The sequence below is a fragment of the Ambystoma mexicanum genome, chromosome 6p, assembly GCF_040938575.1.
Source record: "Ambystoma mexicanum isolate Mex_15411 chromosome 6p, UKY_AmexF1_1, whole genome shotgun sequence".
NCBI classification, from domain to species: domain Eukaryota; kingdom Metazoa; phylum Chordata; class Amphibia; order Caudata; family Ambystomatidae; genus Ambystoma; species Ambystoma mexicanum.
The window spans coordinates 274420480-274444079 of NC_090935.1; the positions used below are offsets into that span (position 1 = coordinate 274420480).

Sequence of the window (23600 nt, forward strand, 5' to 3'; positions counted from 1 at the left end):
GTTTTAGACCATTTTAATATTGAGATGAAAAGGTCATGGCATACAACTACCCTCTCGTACAAATGGACAACGTTCTCGTCACATTCTTTCCCCACTTTCATGATTCACAAAATGAAGGAATTTAGTAAAAATGCCAAGACTTCTAATTCCCTTTATCGCCAGTATCAATATGATCCACTGGTCCAGTGTTGAAAAAGAAAGACGAGAAAAGATATTAAGGCTTTTCAGGAGAGTTTGATAGCCCCAAATGTGGATATTAAGTCCATAGCTCAAACAGGAGTCCAGGAATTGGATAAAAGCTCATAGATGTTGATTGTTACAGTTTCAGCAAGAACTTATGCCGGAAGCAACTTTAAGGAGAATGCTAAAAATGTCTGGGCCATGATCCAATGCAAGGGTGAGGACAGTTTAGAATCCCTCACTAATCCTAGAGGATCAATGGATAATTCACTTTACGGAACTATATAGGGGAATCAACCGGATATAGGATATTACCCCATATGACGGACCATGGAACTTGAATGTCTTGGTGGAATCAATGTTACCTATCATGAAAGCCAGCCCTGCCTCATGAGCAACTGGCCCTAATGGATTGTGCAATAGGGTATTGACAATTACACCAGTGGTTTTTTAATTTTTTTTAAAGTATTTTAGAAACTAAAATAATTCCAGCAACATGGAGACCTCGATTATAGTCCCCATTCTTAAGAAGGGGGATCATACGTACCCAGCCAGCTACGCCCCATTGCCCTCTTGAACGCCAATAGCAAGATCTTCTGTTGAAGGATATTGAAGCACAGATGTTAACACATTTTCTGTCTAGATTCCAAACGAGCTTCATTAGTGAAATGGGGACAGAGGTTAAAGGGCTTGTGATTAAAGAATAAATTGCGATGGCAGGGGAGAAAGGAAGCGACCCACTGTATGTAGCATGTGTTGACCAGACTCTGCTCTGGAATACGTAAAAAAAAGTGGAATTTTCCAGAGCCTCTTAACAATTTTTATACATCTGCACTCCGATACTAGACTGAGTCAGAATAGCTATGAAATGGTCGATATCCAAGGCGAACCCTACCACGCGGGGCAGGGGTGTGCCTTTTTAATTTGTACATGCCCATTAAGATGACTATTTTGAACCTATGCCTTTTATATCCCCTAAAATCTCTACTAATCAAATCTCCTGGCTCAGCTATGCTGACAATGTGCTTTTAGTGACTTCAGCAACTTCTAACCTGTTTACTTTCAAATTATTAAAATTAGTACATTTATATTAATTCACAGAAGACAAAAGTGATGTGCTTTGGTGGATCCAGAGTCAGATCCCCCTCCCCCTCCAACCCCTTCACCCTAAGTACAAGTGTGCCATGATGGTTGTCCAGAGTCTTAAATAATGGGTTTTACTTAGCTACTGCCTTCTCATTGGGCAGTATGGGGAGAAATGAGAGGATCCCAATTTGGATCACAGATGCTATAAACTGCATGCAAATATTGTTTTTCCTCGATTCCGATTTTAACATTTCATAAATTGAAAGTACTTCACACAATTTTATATGGTCTCAGGATTAGCTAATTTTTGGAAGAACTGATCAATGAAAAAGCTCTGAATTTGTCAAATAGTGTCCCAATTGTTTTCATTAGATATGGAGATGGGGATAATATCAATGTACTAAAAAAGTAAAGTGGAAAACTAGAAAGTGGTTTCCCTAAACAGAAAAATCATTTTGGGTCTTGGAAACACCTTATATCAAGCTCTCTGATCAGAAATTAAGACTAGTAATCTAGTATGCCTCACTAAATTCAAATCGAAGTGTATTATTGTAGTAAATTCATGTAAGGGACTTATCTCAAATCCAGAAGATGTGAAAAAGAAAATGTATACCTATGACTGGATCCAAACATGTGATAAAAGGGATACGTAAACAGTTTGTGGATGTCGGACTAGAAAATAAACATCTTGGCACTGTGCAGTCGCATATTGCCCAATGCGCGGATGGCCGCATAATACGTTTTTTATTTTAGACCAAGGCTTAATTTACTGCAAACCACATACTATTGAGATATTACATGTCAGGGGTCTCAGTTTAGAAAACAACTGTCACTTGGCTACAGAGACACTAACACGATCTTTATCTAGTCTTCTGCAGTGCAGCCGCAATGAGGAGAGTTTTTTGAAGTTTGTACATCTAAATGAACTTTGTTTGACAGCTTTTCAATTGCTACCATCTCCTTTTTAAAAACCTTGAAAATGATTGATGAATTTTAAATGGTGCTTTCTCTTTTTATTCACCCGTAGTATTTTTCTTTCAAGCATTTCTTTTTTTTTAAGATTGCTAGGCTTTTGTGAAAATGTACGTGATGATTGTATTCTGTTTCTATGCTGTGTATTTCTCTGTATATGATTTTTTAAAACTAATACAATAGAAAATAATAAAAAGTTCCAATGCTGGAGAATAAGAAGTGATGAGAAAAAGGGAAGAGATTGGAAGAGTCTGCCAAGTTAGGAGAAATTGAGGAGAATATAAAGTCAAGAGAGGATTCAGAAGTGTGTGATGGAGAAGGACATTGAAAAGTATTATAGGAATCAAGTATTGTGAATGGGTGCATGAAACTTAAATGAAGATTAAATCCTTCCAGAGGAAAGAAGGATGAAGACCGAGATACCAACTCACTGAAACGCCATGAAAGGGGGTTATCTAATTGACCGTGGAAAGTACAACACAGGGGCCTAAAAGGGTTGGAGTCCCCTGTATAACTTTTTCTCTCCATCTCTATCTGAATATCGAATAGCTGGGGAAACCCCTGCCAAAGGAGAGATACACTGTACACACCCCAGATTTGTCTAAGGCTGGACAATCGAGCCAAACCCCAATCATATTCCATCGTCAGTCTGTTACACATTGATGATTGGTCAACAAAAGGTCCTGCCAAGAGTGCAGCCTTTGCAGTTCATGCCTTAACCTTACCTGCCTCAAGATCCAAAGAAAACCCTTATCGTTATTTTCTACACGCTTGAAAAACCAGAAAAATCAAGAACCCTTTCAATATGTAAGACAAAAAAGAAACCGATGACAGTAAACCCTTTTTGTTATACAGTTCTCTGGCCAGTCCCAAACCTTATTAAGAAACGAAAAATACATTGGGATCTAGCTAGCAGAAGGGAGTTATTCTCCTAACCCCATGAGAACTTTATGTAAATAATGGACTCTCTGTTGGGTTATAGAAAACCCAGAACCTTTGTGAAGCTTTTTCTTTGAACAGCCTGAGAGGCGTTTGGACGCTTTACATCCAGCAGAAGAGTCATTTTCCTGGATTACGAACAGTAGCTAGACTTCAAGGTGTTTTGTTGAAGTGAAAGGGATAGAGTAAGAGCCTTTGTGACTGGGACAGTGCCTTTTTGTTTTGACTCGCATAGACTTCCTGATGAGCACCAGAGTTTCATTAGTTTAGGTAGGGAAACCACCTTAGAGTTAGGGATAGATAGGTTTGGTTTTCATTTAATAAAAGTCTATATGAACCACTATTACACCACTTGGTCCATCTCTCCATTCTGTGTCGCCACAGTAATAACAGATCAGATTTTTCTGTCTACTTGACTTTGTAGGTGGCTCACTTGCCTAGTTCCTCTAGACTCTGCCTCATATCTTTCTCTTTAGTATTATATTCTTCATTTACAGAATGTCTAGTTATTTACCTCTTTTCCCCAGAGTATTATTATCCACTGTTCTCTCATTCAGCTTTTTATATAATTCTTTCTTTTGAATCACAATATTTGGAGTTCATTCGTTTTCAGATTAACTCTGTTTCATAGTGTCTACTGTGAAGAGTTAATTGTGCAGTATAAGGATTCCCTTGGGTCCTCCTGTGCTTCCTGTTCACCCAGTCACCTTTGTTCTTGAAGCAGAACGTCTTCGGGAGCCTTCTGCCTCTGGGACCCTCTCTGCTCATGAACCGCTGGTGCCTTTTCTTTAGCATCTCTGCTCACGCTCTCCCGTGTCCTCACGGTGTCCCGGTGCTCCGTTGCGTGACAGGACACCCTGTGACCCTCTGTTGCCAGAGAATCAGCAATGGTTTGTGGACCAGTTGTCCACTACGGATTCTCTGTGGTCTTGCCACCACCTTTTCCTGGACTCCTGCACGGTCGGTTTTTCATGCTTTGTGCCACTGTAGCTCTGGTGTCCCGCTCTGCGATATTGAGGTAGTTTGAAACTAGCGGACGTCATGGTTTCCATCTTCTCCAGGTGATACAAAGCTTGGGACATTCCCTGGCTTGCAGCACTATAGAACTATACTTTACCAGCAAGTGACTCCCTCCAAAGTCTTACACCTAGGATAGGCTTCTTAGCATTTTCTTCCAAGCCCCTCAACACAGAATTGGTTATTGTCTTGTGTAAAGAAGCACACACTTAAAAATTGGAAATTCATAAAACAAATATAATTTGATGACTAGATTCGTAGTCTTGATATTGTGTTAACAAATTATAAGAATTCAGTTCAAGAAGTGCTATAGATGGTTACGGGAGGTATGAGGTCATCCTTCATTCAACATGCTGGGCGAGCTATAAAAACAAAAAAGAGACATGTTTTGATTTATCCAGCAACATTCCAGGTTGCATGTAGTATGCCTTATATTTCACAAAGATGAAATGCCTTTCTCTTATATTAAAAAACTTCATCCGAGCAGTACAGGGACTACAGGAGGGTTGTTATGGGGGTTACCTGCTACTTTGTTGTACTTGTAAATATATTACTTTTTAATGTAAATCCCCTGGGTGTTTTGAACTATTAAACACAACAACAAAGAACCAATACTGAAACTTTTGAAAGGCCTCCACTGGAGTTCTTTTCATATTTAAGCAATAGGTGCCCTTGGACAGGGTTGCAGAAGCTGGCTTACCCATAGAGGCAGGGGGCCTGGACTGCCTAGTAGACTCAGTCAGATTTTGGTAGAACTGTTTCCTGCAGAAAAAAGCAGGTCCTTCAAATAGCATGCTTAAAAAATTATTTTTTTCCAGAGACAATAATCGAACAGTGATCCCACCACACTGAACTTTTTAGTACTATCACGTTCCATGTTATTCAGCTTATGGAATGCTTGCTTAGCAGCAAAAGATTGCACATGTGTTGGTAGACATTTTTGGTGAGAAACTGTTAACCAGTGACAAAAAAGCCAGAGGAGTAGCTGATGTCCAAGCCCAATGCACCACAGAGATCCTGGTCTTCCACTTTTACCAATATCACAGAGATATGGTCCAATAGGAAGCAGCACTGGCACACTGAGGACCATCCTCAACGAGAATGCAACTTTTCTTTGCTTTTAGGCAGAAGTGAAAGAATGCCACCTAACATTAGAAATACTGTGCAACTAGTTTTCATACATGTCACCCCGACAGAAAAGTAAAATCTTTCTCTTTAGATACTGGGAATGTACAAGACGGGTACTTGATAGTAACAGGTGAAATCTTCCAGATGTGCTAAGTTTGAATGCAATATGGGAAGTATTTTCCTTGACAAAACCTTCTAGAATGCTAATCAAATATGTAGACACTAAAAATACAGCGCTCAGTATGATTATATAATCCACTTTTGTGGCTTACGTACACAAATGTACTCCAGTGGACTAGGCTCTTAATGTGGTTACAAACAAATATTATTGAGGCTATCCTTAAAAAGGTGGAACTCTCAGAAAAAGAGGTGATTTCAAAGATGAGCGTAACTAGAAAATTTCTGTTACCCGGGGTTCAGACATTCCACCTCTACTCAATGAGGACTCACCTTTGAGAGTCAAATAACTGGTGGACATCTGGGACGAACACAGTCGTACGGCCATCGGGACCAAGTTGAAAAGGGAGAATTCCAAATGGGGTGGCAAGATGACTGTGGCAGGCTGCTTGATTAGTGTGAAACCATGTTTAGCGCTCTAAGCCAAATGCAAAAGAAGAACATGTGACTTCCCTCTCAGTAACGTTCTTTCTGATGGATACTCCTGACATGGATACCTCATCTATGATATTCATATCACAGCGCAGCTGTTCTCCGGAAACATTTCCGCCGAAAGGGCGTGCCGAGTGGCTCTGCGTTCAAGGCTAGAATAAGTAGTGGTGCCACACTCCATGAACACAGTTCTTACCGTTTTCCCCAATACCCTGATGCTGAGGCACTATAGAACTGATGGTGTACCAGCTTCCCGCAAGAGGGGCAGGTAGGTAGGGCGATGAGGAATCCGTGGTAGGAACATCCATCATAAAGAGCATTGATAAGTATATAATTTGTTCCTCTAACGGATTCCTTTCTGACACCGATTCCTCACCTATAATAAGACTCCCATGTAGCAATCAATACGTAATATGTAGGAGGGAGGAAAGCAAGCACACCACCTAAACCAGAAAACTGAAGGATTGCCCTGCCAAAATGGGCACTCAGGTCAGCAAGTGAATCCAGGCAGTAATGCTTAGCGAACATGTGCGAAGACGCTCAAGTTGCCACCTGGCAAATCTCCATGGCCCCCCCCCAGCCCGCCTCCCTGCTGTGCAGAGGCGGAAGCCACTCCTCTAGTAGATGCGCCAGCCCGATCATAGCATTCTGCGATGCAGAGAATGATCCACCTAGACAGGATCTGTTTGGTCACAGCCCTGCCAGCATGAGCACCAGCGTAACCAACAAAAGTGGGTCACTCTTCCAAGCCTCTCTAGTACGAGAGACTTAAGGACCCATAGCAGGTCCAGTCAATGAAATAGTTCCTCTGCCTTGGAAGGATGCAGCGGAGGGAAGAATGCAGAGAAATGTATCTCCTGAAAGATGGAAATCCGAGACCACCTTTGTCAGAAAGAAGGGTCTCACTCTCAAAGCCAGTTATCATTGGAAAAGAAACAACTAGGCAGGTAAAACAGACAAAGCCTGGAGCTCACGGACCCATCTTGCAGAAGTGATGGCAACCAGGAATATCACCTTAAGGGTTAGCAATCTAATGGAACAATAATGAAGGGGCTCAAATGGAGTGCCCATAAGAAATGTAATTCAAATCCCATGCCGGAATCTCAAATTGGCAGGGAGGAAGCTGGTTACACAAACCCCACAATAACTGCATAACAGTGGGGATTGTGCAAAACGATCCCTGTTCTGGTGTCCCCCTGAACACAGAAATAGCAGCAAGGTAACCCTTCACAATGCTAATCTGCAGGCTTGTGCTGAGGAAAGCACAAAATTCAACACAGGAGACAGAGGACAAGATAAAGGATCCAGGTCCCTCTCCCAGCACCAAATGGAAAAATGTATGCCACCTGCAGGCATAAATGGATTTCGTAGCGGGACTCTGAGCTGAAAGGAGCACACTGAGGACATTGTCTGACAAGTCCCACACCTTGCATCTCAGTAGCCAAGCTAGGTTCAGGTGCTGAGGTTCGGGTGCAGGACCTGCCACTCCGAGAGCAAGTCGACTCTCCTCAGAAAAGGCCAGGAGGGCAGATGGACATGTCCAGAAACTAGATTAGCGTTAGGAAAGATCCAGTTTCTGGGAACACCACTCTCAGGGATCACATAGCAGAAAAAAAGAGCAACAGGGGGAGGCGGTGACCCTATGCCCTTGGAACCTCAGTCAGGTCAATGATGTGCCCATCGTTGGGGAAAAATTCCCCCCAGGACACTTGTTTAGACTTATGGTAAAAAGAGGGGGCTTGAAAATACAAGTGGCACCAAATTTCACTCAAAAAACATTTGTCAAGATTTATTGAAAAACAACCACTAGATCATAACAAAATTACTTTTTATTTAGCAAGTTAAAAATCAATCTAAAGAATGTTTTCCTTTAGAAAGAAAACACATTATATAATATGATTGCATCAAAGATAGAAAACCTATTAGATGTCGTAGGTTTGGTTTTGTCTACTCTCACAAAACCAAACCTAAGACATCTAATAGGTTTTCTTTTTATATGATAGAGCTGGCTTAATTATATGATGCTCTACTGTTAAGAGTTGGATGTTACAAATTGAGTGCTCACACAACTTCTTTGGTTCCTCACATACTAACCCCACTTTAAAACTATCTTTGATGCAATCATATTATATAATGCATTTTCTTTCTAAAGGAAAACATTTTTTAGATTGATTTTAACTTGCTAAATAAAAAGTAATTTTGTTATGATCTAGTGGTTGTTTTTCAATATATCTTGACAAATGTTTTTTGAGTGAAATTTGGTGCCACTTGTATTTTCAAGCCCATGTCCAGAAACTCCAGATCCCAGTCTGGGGCAATTAGGATCAGTGTGGTTCCAAATTGACGCAGTCTCTTGAGGACCAGCGTGATGACCGGGATCGGCGGGAACTCACAAAGGCTGTGAAAAGTCCACTTGATCATCAATGCATCCCCCAAAGCTCCCCGACAAGGAAATTCCCTGAAGCAGAAGAATTTGCACTTCCTATTGACACTGAAAGCAAAGACGTCCACTTGAGGAGTCCCCCAGAGAGCGAGATCTACTCCAGACCTTCCTGACAGAGCTCCCACTCGTGGGAGGCCAAGGTCTGTCTGCTTAATGCATTTACTGTGATGTTTTCCCACCCAGCCAGATGAGCCGCTGTTCTCCAGAGCTCAGAACCACAGTCTCATTGCTTCTCTACACAAAAGGCAAGGACCCCAACTCCACCTCATTTATTGAGGTAGTGCATGGCCACTGTGTTGTCCATCAGCAGTCTTACATTTTGCAGAGGACTGGACAGCGACCAGGGCCAGTCTGCTCGCTCTCGACATATCAAGCTGATGTGCTCCAAAGACTCCGGGGGAAACCACAGTCCGCTCACCGTAAGATCTGACAAGTGAGCATTCTAACCGGTCAGAGATGCATCTGTGACCAGCGTCACCTGGGACCAAGGTTGCTGAAACACCACACCTTTCAACAAATTGTCTCATCCGGCCTACCACGCTAGGTCCTGAGCCACCAGAGTTGAGACTTCCAGAAGGTCCAACATGTGGCCTGGAGCTGCGAGCATGGCAACGAAGAAGCCACTGAAGTGATGTCACATGCAGCCTTGCCCCCCCCGCACCACCAGGATGCAGGAGGCTATGATGCCCAGATGGTGTAGGAAGGCTTATGCTTGGACCTGTGTCTCAAATTGGAGGACATAGACCATCCGGAAAATGTTCACCACTCAATCCTCGAGCGGGAAAGTGCTTGCCGAGGAGAGTGTCCAAGACTGCCCTGGTAAATCGGAGAGACAGACAACAGAACCCGAGACTTGACGCTCAGGGAAAAACCCAAACTGTGCAAGGGAATGCATGTACCGAGTAGATGTTCCGACACTCCAGCTATGGAAAGAACATATGCCCTCGCTCCCGAGTCCAGCTGCTACCACTGAACAGCAGCTTAATGAAAACCATATGGGTGCCGACAAAAGACTGAATGACACGATCCTAACTTGGTAATAATGTTGGCCCACTATGAACCGCAGGTACATCCTGTGCTTCAGATAAATTGGCACATGGAAGTAGGTGTCCTGAAGATCCAGGGAATCCAACTAGTCTTGCAGATCCAGGGCTTGAATGATCTGGGCTAGAGTGACCATCTTGAACTTGTCCTTGTGAAGAAACAAGCTCAGTAGTAACAGATCCAGAATGGGGCACAAGCGTTTAATCTCTTTTGGCAACAGAAAATAGGTGGAGCACTACGCCCACCCTCACACGGAAAGCAGAACTAGTTTGATAGCATTCTTTGTGAGAAGCTGATGGAACTCCTCCAGAAAGATGGGAACTGGAGAGAGAGAGAGAGCGGGATGGACAGTGGTCTGTGGGTGTTGGTGAAAAGGATGGCAATACCCTCGATTGATGACCTGTATGGCCCAAGCATCGACCATTCCCTGCTGAGCAAGTATAGTATCCCCTCACCCCCGGTGATGGGTAGCGGAGCCAGTCACTGAGGTTTGGTGCCCTAGGGAGCTGAGGGGACAGCGGCTGTCACAATACCCCCTCACTGCGAACCTCTCCCTCAGCCTCTCAGGGCACATCTGCCTTGGCCCCTTCACGGGGATGGTCATCAATGGCCCCTCTGTGCAAATGGGGCGAAAACCCCAGCCCTGTGAAAAGGATTATGTGATGGGCTGCTGGACCGTGAGTACCAAGGACTTGGCAGTTGCCTTAGATGTCTGAACTTTTTGGAGGGCGTCGTCAGCCTTGATTCCAAATACGTTCTGTCTGTCCAAAGCCATAACTAGCAGTCTCAACTAGATGTCCGCCACAATCCCAGACGTCCTTAGCCATGAATGGAGCCGACCACAGTGCTAGTGACCATGGAGCTGCCCACGCAGTCCACTGTGTCTAGGTCATATTGCAGCATCTGCCCTGCCCTCTCCTTGCCATCCGAGACCAGAGAGAAACCCACCCCTCATCTCAGCCTCTGGAACATGCTCTGCCGCACTGGCTACAGCCAACCATAACCAAATGAGAACGTTGGCCATGGCACAAGATGCATTCACGGCTTGCAGCACTAGATTGACTGACGCAATGACCTTTTTGCCCCACACGTCCAGCCTTTTGCTTTCCCTGTCCAATGGAAGGACGAAAAGCTAGACGTCTTCAGGCTCGCTGTAGCATCCTGTACGAACAGGCTTTCAGCCGATGCGTGGGGGAGAGGAAAGATGGTTCTGACATATTAGGGGACTTTGCTTGCTCACCAGATCCCAGGCCACTGGGGCAAAAGAGGCAGGTTTCTGCTACACTTCCAACACTGGGGGCTTCCACCGCCACGTTGCAGGACAGCAGCGTCTTTCTTTGGAGCATCGACTACAACGTTGCAGAGTTCATGTACTGAACGGCGCCCAGAAACCCAGGGTAACGACCACCTTTGCCATCAGGCACTGAAAAGCGCCTTGAGGTTTAACTGGTGTTGGTGCTGGCAGAATGTCCAACTTGGGGGAAGTGTCCAGTCTACTGGCCCCTTGCAGGTCAGCTGCCAGGTCCAGCATGTCACCACTCCCTTATAACGCTTCAAAGAAGTCCCTCTTTCCTAGAATCCATGGGTTCCAACCCAAATTGGACTTGGTCGCCAGGTCATACATTTTCGACATAAAAGTGTCTCTGGGAAGTGAGACGTATTCCCACAGAGCCGCAGAGTCCACTGCTCCAATGACGTTGCAGACTGCGTGGCCAGAGCCTGCCACACCAAGCGATATCGCTCTGCATTTGGACCGGACCCGAGCTGGTAAACATGCGGGAATGGTCGCCTAAGTGTACTGTAAGAAAGGCATGGTATCAAACAGTGAAGAAAGACAAGTGATCACAGTTCAAGGTTGTATATTGAACTTTCAAAACGGTTTGGAAATATGCCTGGCTAATCCTAAATCTAAAGATAGGAGCAAGATTCGACCATCAAAAAATAATAACACAGTCCTAGTGGAGTCTTGTCAAAATACAGGGGCTTATACTAATAAACCTATTGCCAATCCTTACTTCTAAATACAAATGGTGTGGGAAACAATGTTATGCAAATGAAGTGTTCAAGCAATGATCTGTCAGGATAGTTGAGCCACTGGCTTCCCTTTCCCACGTTTTCATCATGGGACAAGACGGCACACTCAAGCTTAGCACACTCTCTGGCTTCTCTAGCACGATGATGCAGTTCAAAAACTCAGTATCAGGACCTTCTGTGTCAAAGTCGCTTTGCCATTCAAAGTCTCTTATTACAAAGGGCCTGATGCAATGAACATTAACGTTCCCTTGTTCTCAGGATTTCCTCATGTGCAATTTCTCGGGTGATTCACTGTTCACCCAGAGTCTCCCTCCATTAGGCTCAGACCCACTTTGTGCACAATGTCTGCTCCGACCCACTTTTTACACAGTGTCCTCAATTGGACTCTGACCTCTCTCTCATTTTCCAATCTTTTCCTTTCTGTATCAAAAGTCGAAGACTTTCGACTGTACGCAGGGTTTTGCTTGATCCGTCACAGAACCACTTTGATTCACAAACTCTTTCTCCTTAACACTCTAACTTTCTCTTCTGCCACTTCTCAGAAGGATATCTTAGATTGAGCATGCACTCAGTGCCGGACCACTGTCAACGGTATTGTATCTTTCCTTTCAAAGTTCAAATCAGCAGTTTAACTTTACTCACGTCTTTCATCACACATGTTTTAACAATATTCGTTCCAGCGCTTGTTATACAATGTTGCGGCTTACAACTTTGGCTTCAACGCAGACCTGTCTGTCATCGGTCTCTCGCCTGACCATTGTATTGGGACAAATCGGGTATACTGCTCAGGTGTTAGTCTGTTTTCTCCCAGAGCGAGCTGCCCGTGTGAAAGTGTTTGTGTAAGAAAAGTGGGGGTGAAGGGGGCAGTGGAAGAACGAGAATCCCTACGTATCCTACCTGGTAGGATGGGGTAAAGGTGTTACAGGAAAGGGGATATTGTGTCTCACCATCCGGTGTCCCACTCCCACTCCCCGAAGACCCCTCACTCAGGAGATCTTCCCACACTGGTCCACCCCCAGGAACTGGATCCACAAGCGATGGCCATGTCCTGGACACCTGAATGACAGATTACTGGGGACTACTGGATGAGACACCTTCTGGTTTCTCACAGTACCGTGCGGTCACAGAAGAAGCAGTACGACCCATCAGTGCCATGGCCGAAGTCAGCGGTACACCTGCCATGCACCCCAGGTGCCGGTGGCGAAGGTGTCAAGCATCTACAGGTGAAAATATTGCTATTTCTCCTGCATGGAGGATTGGGTGGGAAAGGGTCCCTCCCTGTGCCAACCGCTCTGGAGAACCCTTAGAGCAGTGGCTAGAGTGCCAGTGAGAAGACTCACTCAGAGAGCGCGTCCTCCTACAGTTTTGCTCCTTCTGCATGCACGAGCCGTTCAATCGTTGAAACGACGATCCACACTGTGCAACCTCGACCTTGTGGATGAGAGTGAACGATTTTGCCACCCGCCACCTAAGGGCCTTTGGGTGCATCGACTGACACGACCCGCAGTCCTGGGGGTCGTGGTCTTCAGCCAAGAGAGTATAAGCAAACGCAGAGCAGATTGGAGACCGATATCTGCCTACCGCAGTATGCGCATGGCTTGAAACCGCCAGCCTTCGACAGAGTCGGAAAGGTAAATCACTTAGAAAAGCTCAACAAGCACGTTCCCGATAAGCGAACAGACTGCGCAGAAAAAATGAAACTGAGTTCATGGGGCGCAGCATCACCACTTATTTATTTATTTTTGCATTCATAAAGGGCACAAAGCAGCCTTCAGGCATCGTGGCACTGTTACAAGCATGGCTTACTTAGTTACAATAGTATGACAGCCTGTCTGTAAATTAACCTCTACCTGTCTTATTAGGTTCCCTGTAACCACGAACCACAAAGTTACAGATGGGGGGTGCTCTACGGTTCATAGGGTTACAAGTGAATCGGCTAAAACGTACAGGTTCTTGAAACACAGGGTAAGCCTAGGCATGAGCTAGTTAAAAAGCCTCGTTTTGAGAGCTTTGCCGAAAGAGGCGAGAGGTCTCATTTCTCAGCGTGGTTGGGTGAGCATTCCATTGTTTTGGAGCTAAGAAAGTGACGCTAGTGACGCCCGCTTTGGCCTGTTTGATGGTGGGGATGTTCATTTGGTTAGAGTAGTGTGATATTTTCGGCCTGGATGAGGCGGCTCTGACCTACTCTGACAGATAGGAGGGGCCTGTGGAGGAGAGGCATTTGTGTGTTATGGCTAATGTCTTAAAAATAATGCATTCTTTAACTGGGAGCCAGTGTGCAGCGCGTCTAGCATTGGAGGTATGCTGCTCCCTCTTGGGGATGTTTGGAACTGCTCGAAGAGCATTATTTTGGATAATTTGCAGCTTGTTTAGATTCTTAGCAGACGTACGATCAAAAAGAACATTGCAGTAGTCTTATGGTGGCTCTGGCTATGGCGAGACAGTTCTGAGTGGATAGGTAGGGTTTGACTGCATTGATCAATTTTGTGGTTAACGATGCAGAGGAGGCAAAGGCGCTAACCTGGCGTGTCATGGATAGTGTGGCATCGAGGTACACCCCCCAGGGTCTTTACCGATGGGGATACTGCGATTTGTGTGTTTTCAATGGAGAAGGAGCTATATTGTTTGGTGAGTTCATTAAGGGTTTCTTGGGGGCCGACTAGGAAGATTTCGGTTTTGTCCCCGTTTAAGCAACGCCGGTTAGCTGCCATCCAGGTTTGGATGGTGGCATAAATATTGTTCAGTGTATTGGCATCATTTTCGTATGAGCCAAAGAGTGGGAGGAGGACCAGAGTGTTGTCTGCATAGTTGGTGTATGCTATGCCGCAGGAGTCCATGTCAAATAGAGGTTTAGTAAATAAATTGTATAGGGTGGGCACGGTACAAGAGCCCTGTGGAACCCCACAGTGAATGGTGGTTGGTGCCGCACTGGCCTTCTCGGAGAAGACCCTCATGGCTCTCCCTTCAAGGCCGGAAGTGATCCAGCTGGTGGCTTCCAGGGAGAATTGAGCAGAGGTTGTGAGATGTCAAGAAGGAGGAGTAATGCCGGTTTGCCCTCATCCATGATTTCTGCTAATTGTTTTTTTAGGTCCAATAAAGCTGATTCTGTTCCGTGGCCAGAGCGGAAACCTGATTGCGTCTTACCCAAAATGTGGTTGGTTTCCAGGAAGTCCTGGATTTGGGTGTAGGCGGCTTTGTCCAGAATTTTTAACACAAATGGGACTGTAGTGATGGGCCGCTAGTTGTTGGGGGAGGAGGGGGTCTAGGGATTTTTTTTGTTTTTTTTTTGTTTTAAGTAGTTGTCTTACCCAGGCCTCTTTAAGGAATGGTGAGACGATGCCTGATTCAAAGGAAGCGTTTATGAATGCTGTGAGGAAGTGCGCTAGGGTGTCAGCGCAGTCTTCGATTACATTGGCTGGGCAGATATCACCTTTACAGTTGGAGGGTATAATATTTTTGAGGAGGGCCAGGATTTCCTTTTCTGAGACCTTTCTGAAGGTGAATTGGATATTGTCCTGCGAGTGGGAGTATCTGGCAGGCAAAGTGGGGGGTTCTGAATAGGTCAGTGAGTTGACACTGGATCGAATTTTGCCTCATAGTAGGTCAATTTAATTCAACATCGCTGTTTGAATACTTGAACAGCAAGCTGCATCTTTAATGGTGTCTTGGGTGCTGGGGGCACTAGTTCCATAAATATGGAAAACATCTCTATAGAATCGGATTTAGCATTAGTGATTCTTGCGTTGATAGAGTTGGATTTGGCTAGGATAATCGCTTTTTTGTATTGGGTGGATAGTTTATTAAATTCTTCTTTAGTAGAGTTTTGATGGTTAGTTGGCCATTTGGTGAGCGCAATGCGCTTACAGGTGTGTAGTTGTTGCAGATCTGACGTGTACCAGGAGTTGGCATGTCGAGTCCCCTTGGCTTTCTTGAGTTCTAGCGGAGCTATGGCGTCAATTGTGTTTTTGCGGGTAAGGTTGTCACTTATACTGGCTGGACGTCATTTCCGGCACATAATGTCAGACAGACAAAGCAGAGTCATGGGGCACACCCTGGTGGAGGAAAGGTTTCCAGAGAACAGCTGCACTGGGATATGGAGATCATAGATGAGGAATATGTGGCCGGAAGGAATCCACTATAAAAGAGGATCTAGATTGACTTTGTACTACTCTGTCATGCCATAATTATAGTTGCTTTATAAAAATTCTCTTGGCCAGATTGCACTCCGTTGATATACTGGTACATTATTTGTAAATGGTACATTTGCAGTGTCACAAATCTCATGACGACAGGTCATGCTGTATATGGACGCAAACATTTCTTACACATCTTGCCCCTTTACCCAAAGCAGAGGTATCCCTATTCCTATGTGCAAAATGGGTCCACATATGAACAGCAATCTAGGATATAAGTGTTTAGAATCTCTGGTTGCTGATCGGAATCCCATAGGGTTCTAAAGGAAGGCAGCAATGTAGAAGTTGTGCTTTTTAAACATGGTTAAAAGGATTATGGATTGTGTGACAGGGAGCTGAGAGATTTAGTAAATTAAAGCCAAATTATTGCTCTTTATGTGCACAAAATCAAACTATGTTTTGGGACAAGAAGGGACGTAAAATGCCCGTTGGGTATTTCTCTTACCTGCGAGTTTGTGTTTGCGTACCACTTTACTGGTCGAATCATTGGGGGTTAGGGAGAAAAAAATAGCTGATGCTCTGTCATGCAAGGGCTGTCAAAGTATGAAAGGGTATTGCTCTATCTGTTGCTTAATTATAATTTGGCCATCCTGAGGATTACAACTCCCATGATCCTTCACCACTTACTATACTGGCCAGGCCTAATAAGAGTTTAAACAGGTGAAGGGTCCCATGATGTATAACTACACAAGTGCAGTCGGAATTACAGACTAGGGAAAAATGGGCATCCAGATTAATAGGTACCGAGAGCACAAAATCAAATTATGAAGCGTGAGTTAGACATACATTTTTTTAATTGCTGAAAGAATTGGTGTGCTCCAAGAATCGATGTGATTTTGGGTAAGCAAAAGCAAATGGGACAAAAGGCAGTGGAATTGCAAAAGCTACCCTTTTGAACTCAATTCCAATGTTTTCAACTTCTCTTGAGGACCCGAAAAGGACTGCCTGTCATGGCCGAGTGATCAACTGACAACTCAAACCAACGTCTGACTTTCATGGGTCTTCATTAAACAGAAAAGGGAAAGGGATTAGGAGGATTTGAATTAAGCAGTCGTAATTAAAAAAAAAAATTATTTGGAGTTTGATCAATTGCTCACGATAACATTATGCAATAACAGCTATTCTTGTAGTGCATAGGAGTCGGAGGAATTCTAGAATAAACTTATATTAAAAAGAACATTGACAGGAGGATGATGTGAAACTACCTACTGTCCCGTTTTATCGAGTTGTATATGCAATATTTAATACACACAATCTGAAAAGTGAACATCCAGACATTTAAAGAAAGCCTTACCTTGAAGACCTTTTGGTAGTTCCATTGTTCTTAAAATCTGGTCAGTCACATCTGATGCACTCAGCCCTTGCAACCTCTTCTCCCAGAAAAGCTGAAAGAAAGGATAATGATGTAGACTGCAACTTCCAGTAAAATAGGAAAAGGCACAGAGCAGGGATTCAAATAAGTGTATTGCAGGGACCTACCGGCAGCTTTTATATACATATCAACACAGTATAAGCAAAAGTTTATTTACAAATAATCACGTTCCATAACTGTGAAATAGGAAACTGGCATGGGTAAACACAGAAGCAAAATTATGCTACATGTCTACATTAGACATTTTAGCAGTTAACGTCAAAAAGATCACAGCGGATGTTTGCACCTTCTAGATGAACAACCCACATAGCACCTACTGGGGTTTGAAATTAAGAGGTCACCCCTGATGTAGCGGCGGAGTAGGGGTGTGACTTTGGAAACGGTCTGCCCCGGGTTTCCTTTCCGGTCCCAATGCATCAAATTCCATACACAAAGTGGTGAAAAGGTATAGTCACACTGAAAATAAGACACGTTGACTTTACACTTGATATAAAAATATGTATTTAAAAAAGGTATCCTCAGGCAATGAGATTTTATAGTAGGCACTGTGGTGTACACATTTGTTTTAGATTGTCCCGTGAAGACGATGGGGATGGCAATTACTGATATTGCATGCCTAGAACGCTTCTTTATAAATGTTTGTGGTTATACATGTGAGAGATATATATATATATAAAGATAAGACTACAAGCATCCATGCGCCTTCTCTCAGAGGGGAGGAAGGGTGGGTTGCAAGTGAATCCAAGCAGATACAAGCATCAGAAATACAATTACGGTGAGTAATGTATCCCTTCTGAGGCTTGTGGAATCTGCTTAGATCACATGCTGTGCATAGATTAGCGAGCAGTGTAGGAAGAAGGAGGTGGGATGTGAGAAGTGTCATGAGCAAATATATGTCTTAGAACCGCTTGTCCGACTTGAGCATCTGTCTTCGAATGAGTGTCAATGCAGTAGTGCTGAGTAAAAGTGTGAAGAGCTCCATGTAGCTGCTTTGCAAATGGTGTCAAGGGGTACGTTTGCAATGAAAGCCAGAGTGGCCCCAATGCCTCTTGTAGAGTGGGCTCTTGGCGTAAAAGGCAGTCTCTTTTCAGAAACGGAGTAATATAGTTGGATACAATTGACTATCCATTTGGAGATGGCACCTTTAGAGACATGATCTCCTTCTCTGCCTGCAGCTACAGAGACAAACAGTTGGTCTGTTTTCCTTAGCGGTCTGGTCTTGTCTACATAGTAGAGGACTGCTCTTCGCACATCTAGCGTGTGTAGTTTCACCTCAGCAGAGATTTTGGGTTCTTGAAAGAAGACCGGAAGCTCAATGGACTCATTAACGTGGAATTTAGAAATAAACTTAGGTGAGAACGTAGCACCAGTTTATCCTTATGAACAGTAAAGAAAGGATCCTGCACTGACAGCCTGAATTTCACTTACCCTTCTTATGGATGTAATGGCTACTAAGAAGGCAGTTTTATAGGTCAGGTGTTTGAGACTGGCTTTATGCATGGGTTCAAAGGGTGGGCCCATGAGCTTAGCAAGCACCACATTAAGATCCCAACCAGGAGGTGTGTTTGAAATTGGAGGGTGGAGTCTCTTTACCCCTTCCATGAAGGCTTTAACCACTGGTACTTTCCGCCACGAAACCGTGTTGTGGGAAGTGGTGTAGGCTGACAGCGCTGCCAGGTGTACCTTGAGCGAGTTAAATACATGCTCCACCTGCTGGATGCAGGGCTGGTAAGTGACAATATTGGAAGGAGTGCAATTAACCGGGTTGATTTGCTTATTCTGGCACCAGATAACAAATCTTTTCCATTTATCAAAGTAACAGTGCCTTGTGTTAGGTTTCCTAGATTCTTTTATGATGTCCATACATATCTGTGGTAAGTTGAGATGTCCAAACTCTGACTTCAGGAACCATGCTGCCAGGTTCATTGAGTTGGGTTGAGGATGCACTGTTTGTCCTTGGTGCTGGGACAGTAGGTTGTACAAGCAGGAGAGTGTGATGGGTTCGCACACCGCTAGTCTGCGTAGGTGTGGGAACCACGGTTGCCTCGCCCACATGGGAGCAACTAGGATGAGCGTCATCGATTTCCTGTGCATCTTGTTGACCACCTTCCTCATGAGAGGGGTTGGTGGAAAAGCATAGGCAAACATTCCTGACCAGTTCATCCACAGGGCGTTGTTCCCCTTTGAGTCTGGCTGGGGGAACCTGGATGCGAATTCTGGGCATTGCCTGTTTTCGCTTGTGGCAAATAGGTCTGTAGTGGGGAAACCCCACTGTGAGAAGATGTCTTCTACGACTTCTCTGAGTAGACACCATTCGTGTTTTCTTGTGAGGAGATCTCTGCTCAAAGCGTCCGCTAGCGAATTGAGATCCCCTGGAACATGGTAAATGTTCTTTCTGAGTGCCCATATCCAAATTTTCTGGGCAAGCTTGGACAGATTTGGCGAACGAGTCCCTCCCTGTTTGTTTAGGTAAAACATTGCTGTTGTGCTGTCCGTCAGGATCTGCACTGACAGGTTCAACAGGTGGGGTTCGAAAGCCTGAAGAGCTCTGAATACTGCCAGAAACTCTAGCAGATTGATATGATTCTTGGCTACTGTGTGAGACCAGAGACCCTGAGCTGTGTGGTGCAGGAGGTGTGCTCCACACCCTGACAGGAATGCGTCTGTAGTGACTACACCCTGTACTTCTGGATCGTAGAAGGGTTTCCCCTTTGACAGGTTCTCTCTTGTCCAGCAGTGAAGACTTTGAACAAGTGTTGGCGAAACGACCACTAGATCGTCCCCACTGACCATTTGCCTGAGACCACTGTTTCGCCAACCATTCTTGCATGGGTCGCATGCGCAGGCGTGCGTGGGAAACCAGGTAAATACATGACGCCATCATGCCTAGCAAACGCATCGCTTTGCGCACCATTATCTGGCGACCGAGCTGGTAAAAAGGAATTTGCAGTAGTAGATTCAGAATTCTTTCCTCTGATGGAAAGGCCAACCCCTCTTGAGTGTCTAGGACAGTTTTGAGGTGCTCGGCACCAGACTTGATTTTTTCTCGTTTATGGAGAAACCCAATTCGAAGGAGGTTGAACGTTCTTCGAATGTTTGACCTGCAAATTACTGGGGTCTCCCCGTGATGAGCCAGTCGTCCAGGTAAGGGTACACCGGGATTGCCTCCATGCGCAGGTGTGCCGCCGCCACGGCCAGTACCTTGGTGAATACCCTTGGAGCCGAGGCTTTACCGAAGGGCAGCACCTTGAACTGGTAGTGCGGACTGCCCTACTTGAAGCGCAAGAACCTTCTGTGGGCTGGGAACATGGAAATATGAAAATAGGCATCTTTCATGTCCAATGTTGCCATGTAATCCCCCTTTTTTAGGAGGGGGATTACCTCTTGGAGAGTAGTCATGCGAAACCTTTGGGGCTTGACATACTTGTTTGCAGGGCGTAAGTCTAATACTGGGCGCATGGTCAAATCTTTTTTTGGCACAAGGAAGTAAGTTGAATAAATACCCTTGTTTACCTGGTTGCACGGGACGAGTTCTATCGCGTCCTTTGCTAGAAGATTTACGATCTCCTCGAGGAGGATCTTTTGGTGGTCCAAGGAATGTTTAGTTTAGTTTAGTTTATTATTTATAATGCACAGTTAAACCCAGGGGTATCAGGGCGCAGCATGTACAAGAATATGCGAAACTTGGTTACAAGGTGTAAACGTACGAGTTGGCGTAGGGCGAATGTACAGAATAGCAGAGAAAGCAAGCAATATATACAATATATACAAGCAATATATACAATATATACACAATAGAGGTGGCATGCATACTAGTACGGATCACATGAGGAAAAACCTTGGCATTTAAATGTCTGGGAGGTCCTTCAGTTTCAGCCAAGAGATGACCTTAGAGCGGAAATTCAGGTAGGGCATGTCTGCTCTAAGGTTAGGGGGCAAAGAGTTCCAGAGTTTGGCTGCTTTTACCGGGAAGCTGTTACCTCCTATGGTGGCGAGTTTGTAATTTGGGACAGAGAGGCAGTCTTTGTGAGCCGTTCTGAGGGGTCTCGCGGAAACTTGTCTATGGAACCTGTTAATCAGGTAGATCGGGGCGGCATTGTTGAGGGATTTGTAGGTGAGTGAGGCCGTTTATAGGAGAATTTTATCTCTGGTTGAGAGCCAATTGTTCTGTTGACTGAGTCCTGATATATGCTCTCTTCTGGGGATCCCTAGGGCTGCTCTCAGGGCGTTATTCTGGAGAGTTTGTATCTTGCTAGTGGTAGCCTTGGAGGATCCTAGGTAAAGGGCATTGCAGTAGTCAAGGCGGGATAGTATAAGGGCTCTGGCGATTGTAAGACAGCTGGTATCTGACAGAAATGGTTTAGCTGAGCGGATAAGTTTGCACGTGTATGCAGATGAGGATGCCAGTGAACTCAGTTGTCTTTTGAAGGAGGGGTTAGAGTCTAAGTAGAAACCCAGCGTTTTAACCTCCTGTCCAACTTTAATGTTGTTCCCATCTATCTTGAAAGAGTTGTAGGCCGGGCTAAGTTTCCTTAGACTGTGTGTTGTGCCCATGATTATAAGCTCTGTTTTCTCATCATTCAGGCATAGTCCGTGAGTGGCCATCCATGCCTGGATGATGATGTACACCCTATTTAGCAAGGCCAAATCCTTTCCATAATCTCCAGAAAGCAGAAGGAGGATCTGAGTATCATCTGCATAGTTAGTGTAGGTGATACCAAGATGATCCAGATCATCGAAAAGGGGCTTGGTAAATATGTTGTACAGTGTAGGGGAGACGCAGGAGCCCTGTGGTACACCACAAGTGATGGGTATGGGATCTGCTGCAGCTGTGGGCGAGAAGACCCTCATAGTTCTACCGTTAAGGAATGAGGTGATCCAAGAGATGGCCTCAGGCGAGAAGTGTGCTGCTGTGTGGAGATGTGAGCATAGGACAGAGTGGTCGACCAGATCGAAAGCAGCAGAAAGGTCAAGGAGGAGGAGCAAGGCAACTTGTCCTTTGTCCCTAAGTGTGTCAATCTGAGCTTTCAGGTCGATGAGTGCAGTCTCAGTCCCATGTTGAGGGCGGAATCCTGATTGTCTGGATCCTAGGAGGTGGTGTTCTTCCAGGTGCCTCTGTATTTGAGCGTAGGCGACCTTGTCTAGGATTTTTAGTAAAAAGGGAACAGTTGTTATAGGTCGGTAATTGGTAGGTATGGCTGGGTCAAGAGTAGGTTTTTTTAGTAATGGAAGTACCCAGGATTGTTTTAGATTCGTGGGGATGGAGCCAGTGGTGAAAGAGGCGTGGATCAGTTTCGTAATGAAGGGTGAAAGATCGCGAGCAGCGTCTTTGATAAGCTGTGCTGGGCAGAGGTCTCCCTGGCAGTTAGAGGGTTTCAAGGACAAGATAATTTTTTCTACGTCAAGAGTATTGACTTTTGAAAATTTGAAACGGGTGGGGTCTGTGGTTACGCACTTGTCAGGTCTTCTGGAGGGGGGCAAGTCTTTTAAGGTCGCTTTTTTGCTAGAGATTTTAGTTTGGAGGGTCTTGATCTTATTGGCCAGGGCATTCTGAATTTCTGAGCACCAGTTTTTATCTTTGGTGCAGGTGTCAAGGGGTAGTATGGGGGTTTCAACTTCTTTGAGAATGGAAAAGAGTTTTTTGTATATTGGACTTGGCAGATGATATGCGAGAGTCAAAGGAAGTTCGTTTGGCCATGTATATTTCTTTTTTGTAGAGTGCAGTTATTTTAGAAAGATTAAGTTTGTTAGCAGCTGAGGGACATTTTTTCCATGTAGTCTCGCAATTTCTCTTTTGTTGCCTCACATTTTTGAGGAATGGTGTATACCATTTGTTGAGGTGTGATTTCTGTTTGCTGGGTCTGCGTTTGAGAGGGGCGATGAGGTCCAGTGCTGTGGCCATGGCTTTATTATATTCCTCAACTAGGATCTCTGGGTCTGTGTTGTCCGGAAGTGAATCAAGAATGGGGAGAAGGTTCGTGATGAGTCTTTCTGCCGTAATGTTTTTCTTGTTTCTGGTGAGAATAGGTGGGGCTGTTGTGATAGGCGTGGGTGTCGGTCTATCGGTAGTTAGCCAGAACGAGACTAGGTGATGGTCGGACCAGATTAACAGTGAGATATTGGTGATGTTTGCTACACAGTTGTAATCGGCCACCCAATCAAGTATTCTACCTTTTGAGTGAGTGGGGGCCATGCTTCTTTGCGCGAAGCCTAGTTCAGCAAGGGTGGTGGCAATAGAATTAGATATAGGGTCTGCTGGGTCGTTGTAGCCAAGGTTGAAGTCCCCCAAGGTGAGGACTAGAGATGAGGTTTTAAGATTACTAGTTAGGATGGCGTTAAGGTCTTCATCGAAGGTACTGATGGGTCCTGGCGGACGGTAGATTAGGTGTATGGTAAGTGTTTGGGTGTTGTTGAGTGGGACTTTGACTGACAGGTTTTCGCAGGATTGGACAGTGTTGGGTGTAGCAAGTCTCATGGGTAGGCTGAGTTTATGTATAATAGCGACACCCCCTCCTCTGGAATTAGGGCGATCTTGCCTCAGGATGGTGTACTTATCTGACGTGGAGGGTGGTTTCGGGGACGC

The 23600-nt window shown here is 44.8% G+C and overlaps 1 protein-coding gene across 2 annotated transcripts in view; it reads right to left on the reverse strand.

The window, feature by feature from the left end:
• Nucleotides 1–23600, reverse strand: part of MBD2 (methyl-CpG binding domain protein 2) — an 809238-nt gene that overhangs the window by 320732 nt on the left and 464906 nt on the right. For both annotated transcript variants that reach the window (XM_069626990.1, XM_069626989.1), the window contains exon 4: nt 16940–17030. In XM_069626990.1, coding sequence (XP_069483091.1) covers nt 16940–17030 — 91 coding nt within the window. The remainder of the gene's footprint in view (nt 1–16939; nt 17031–23600) is intronic.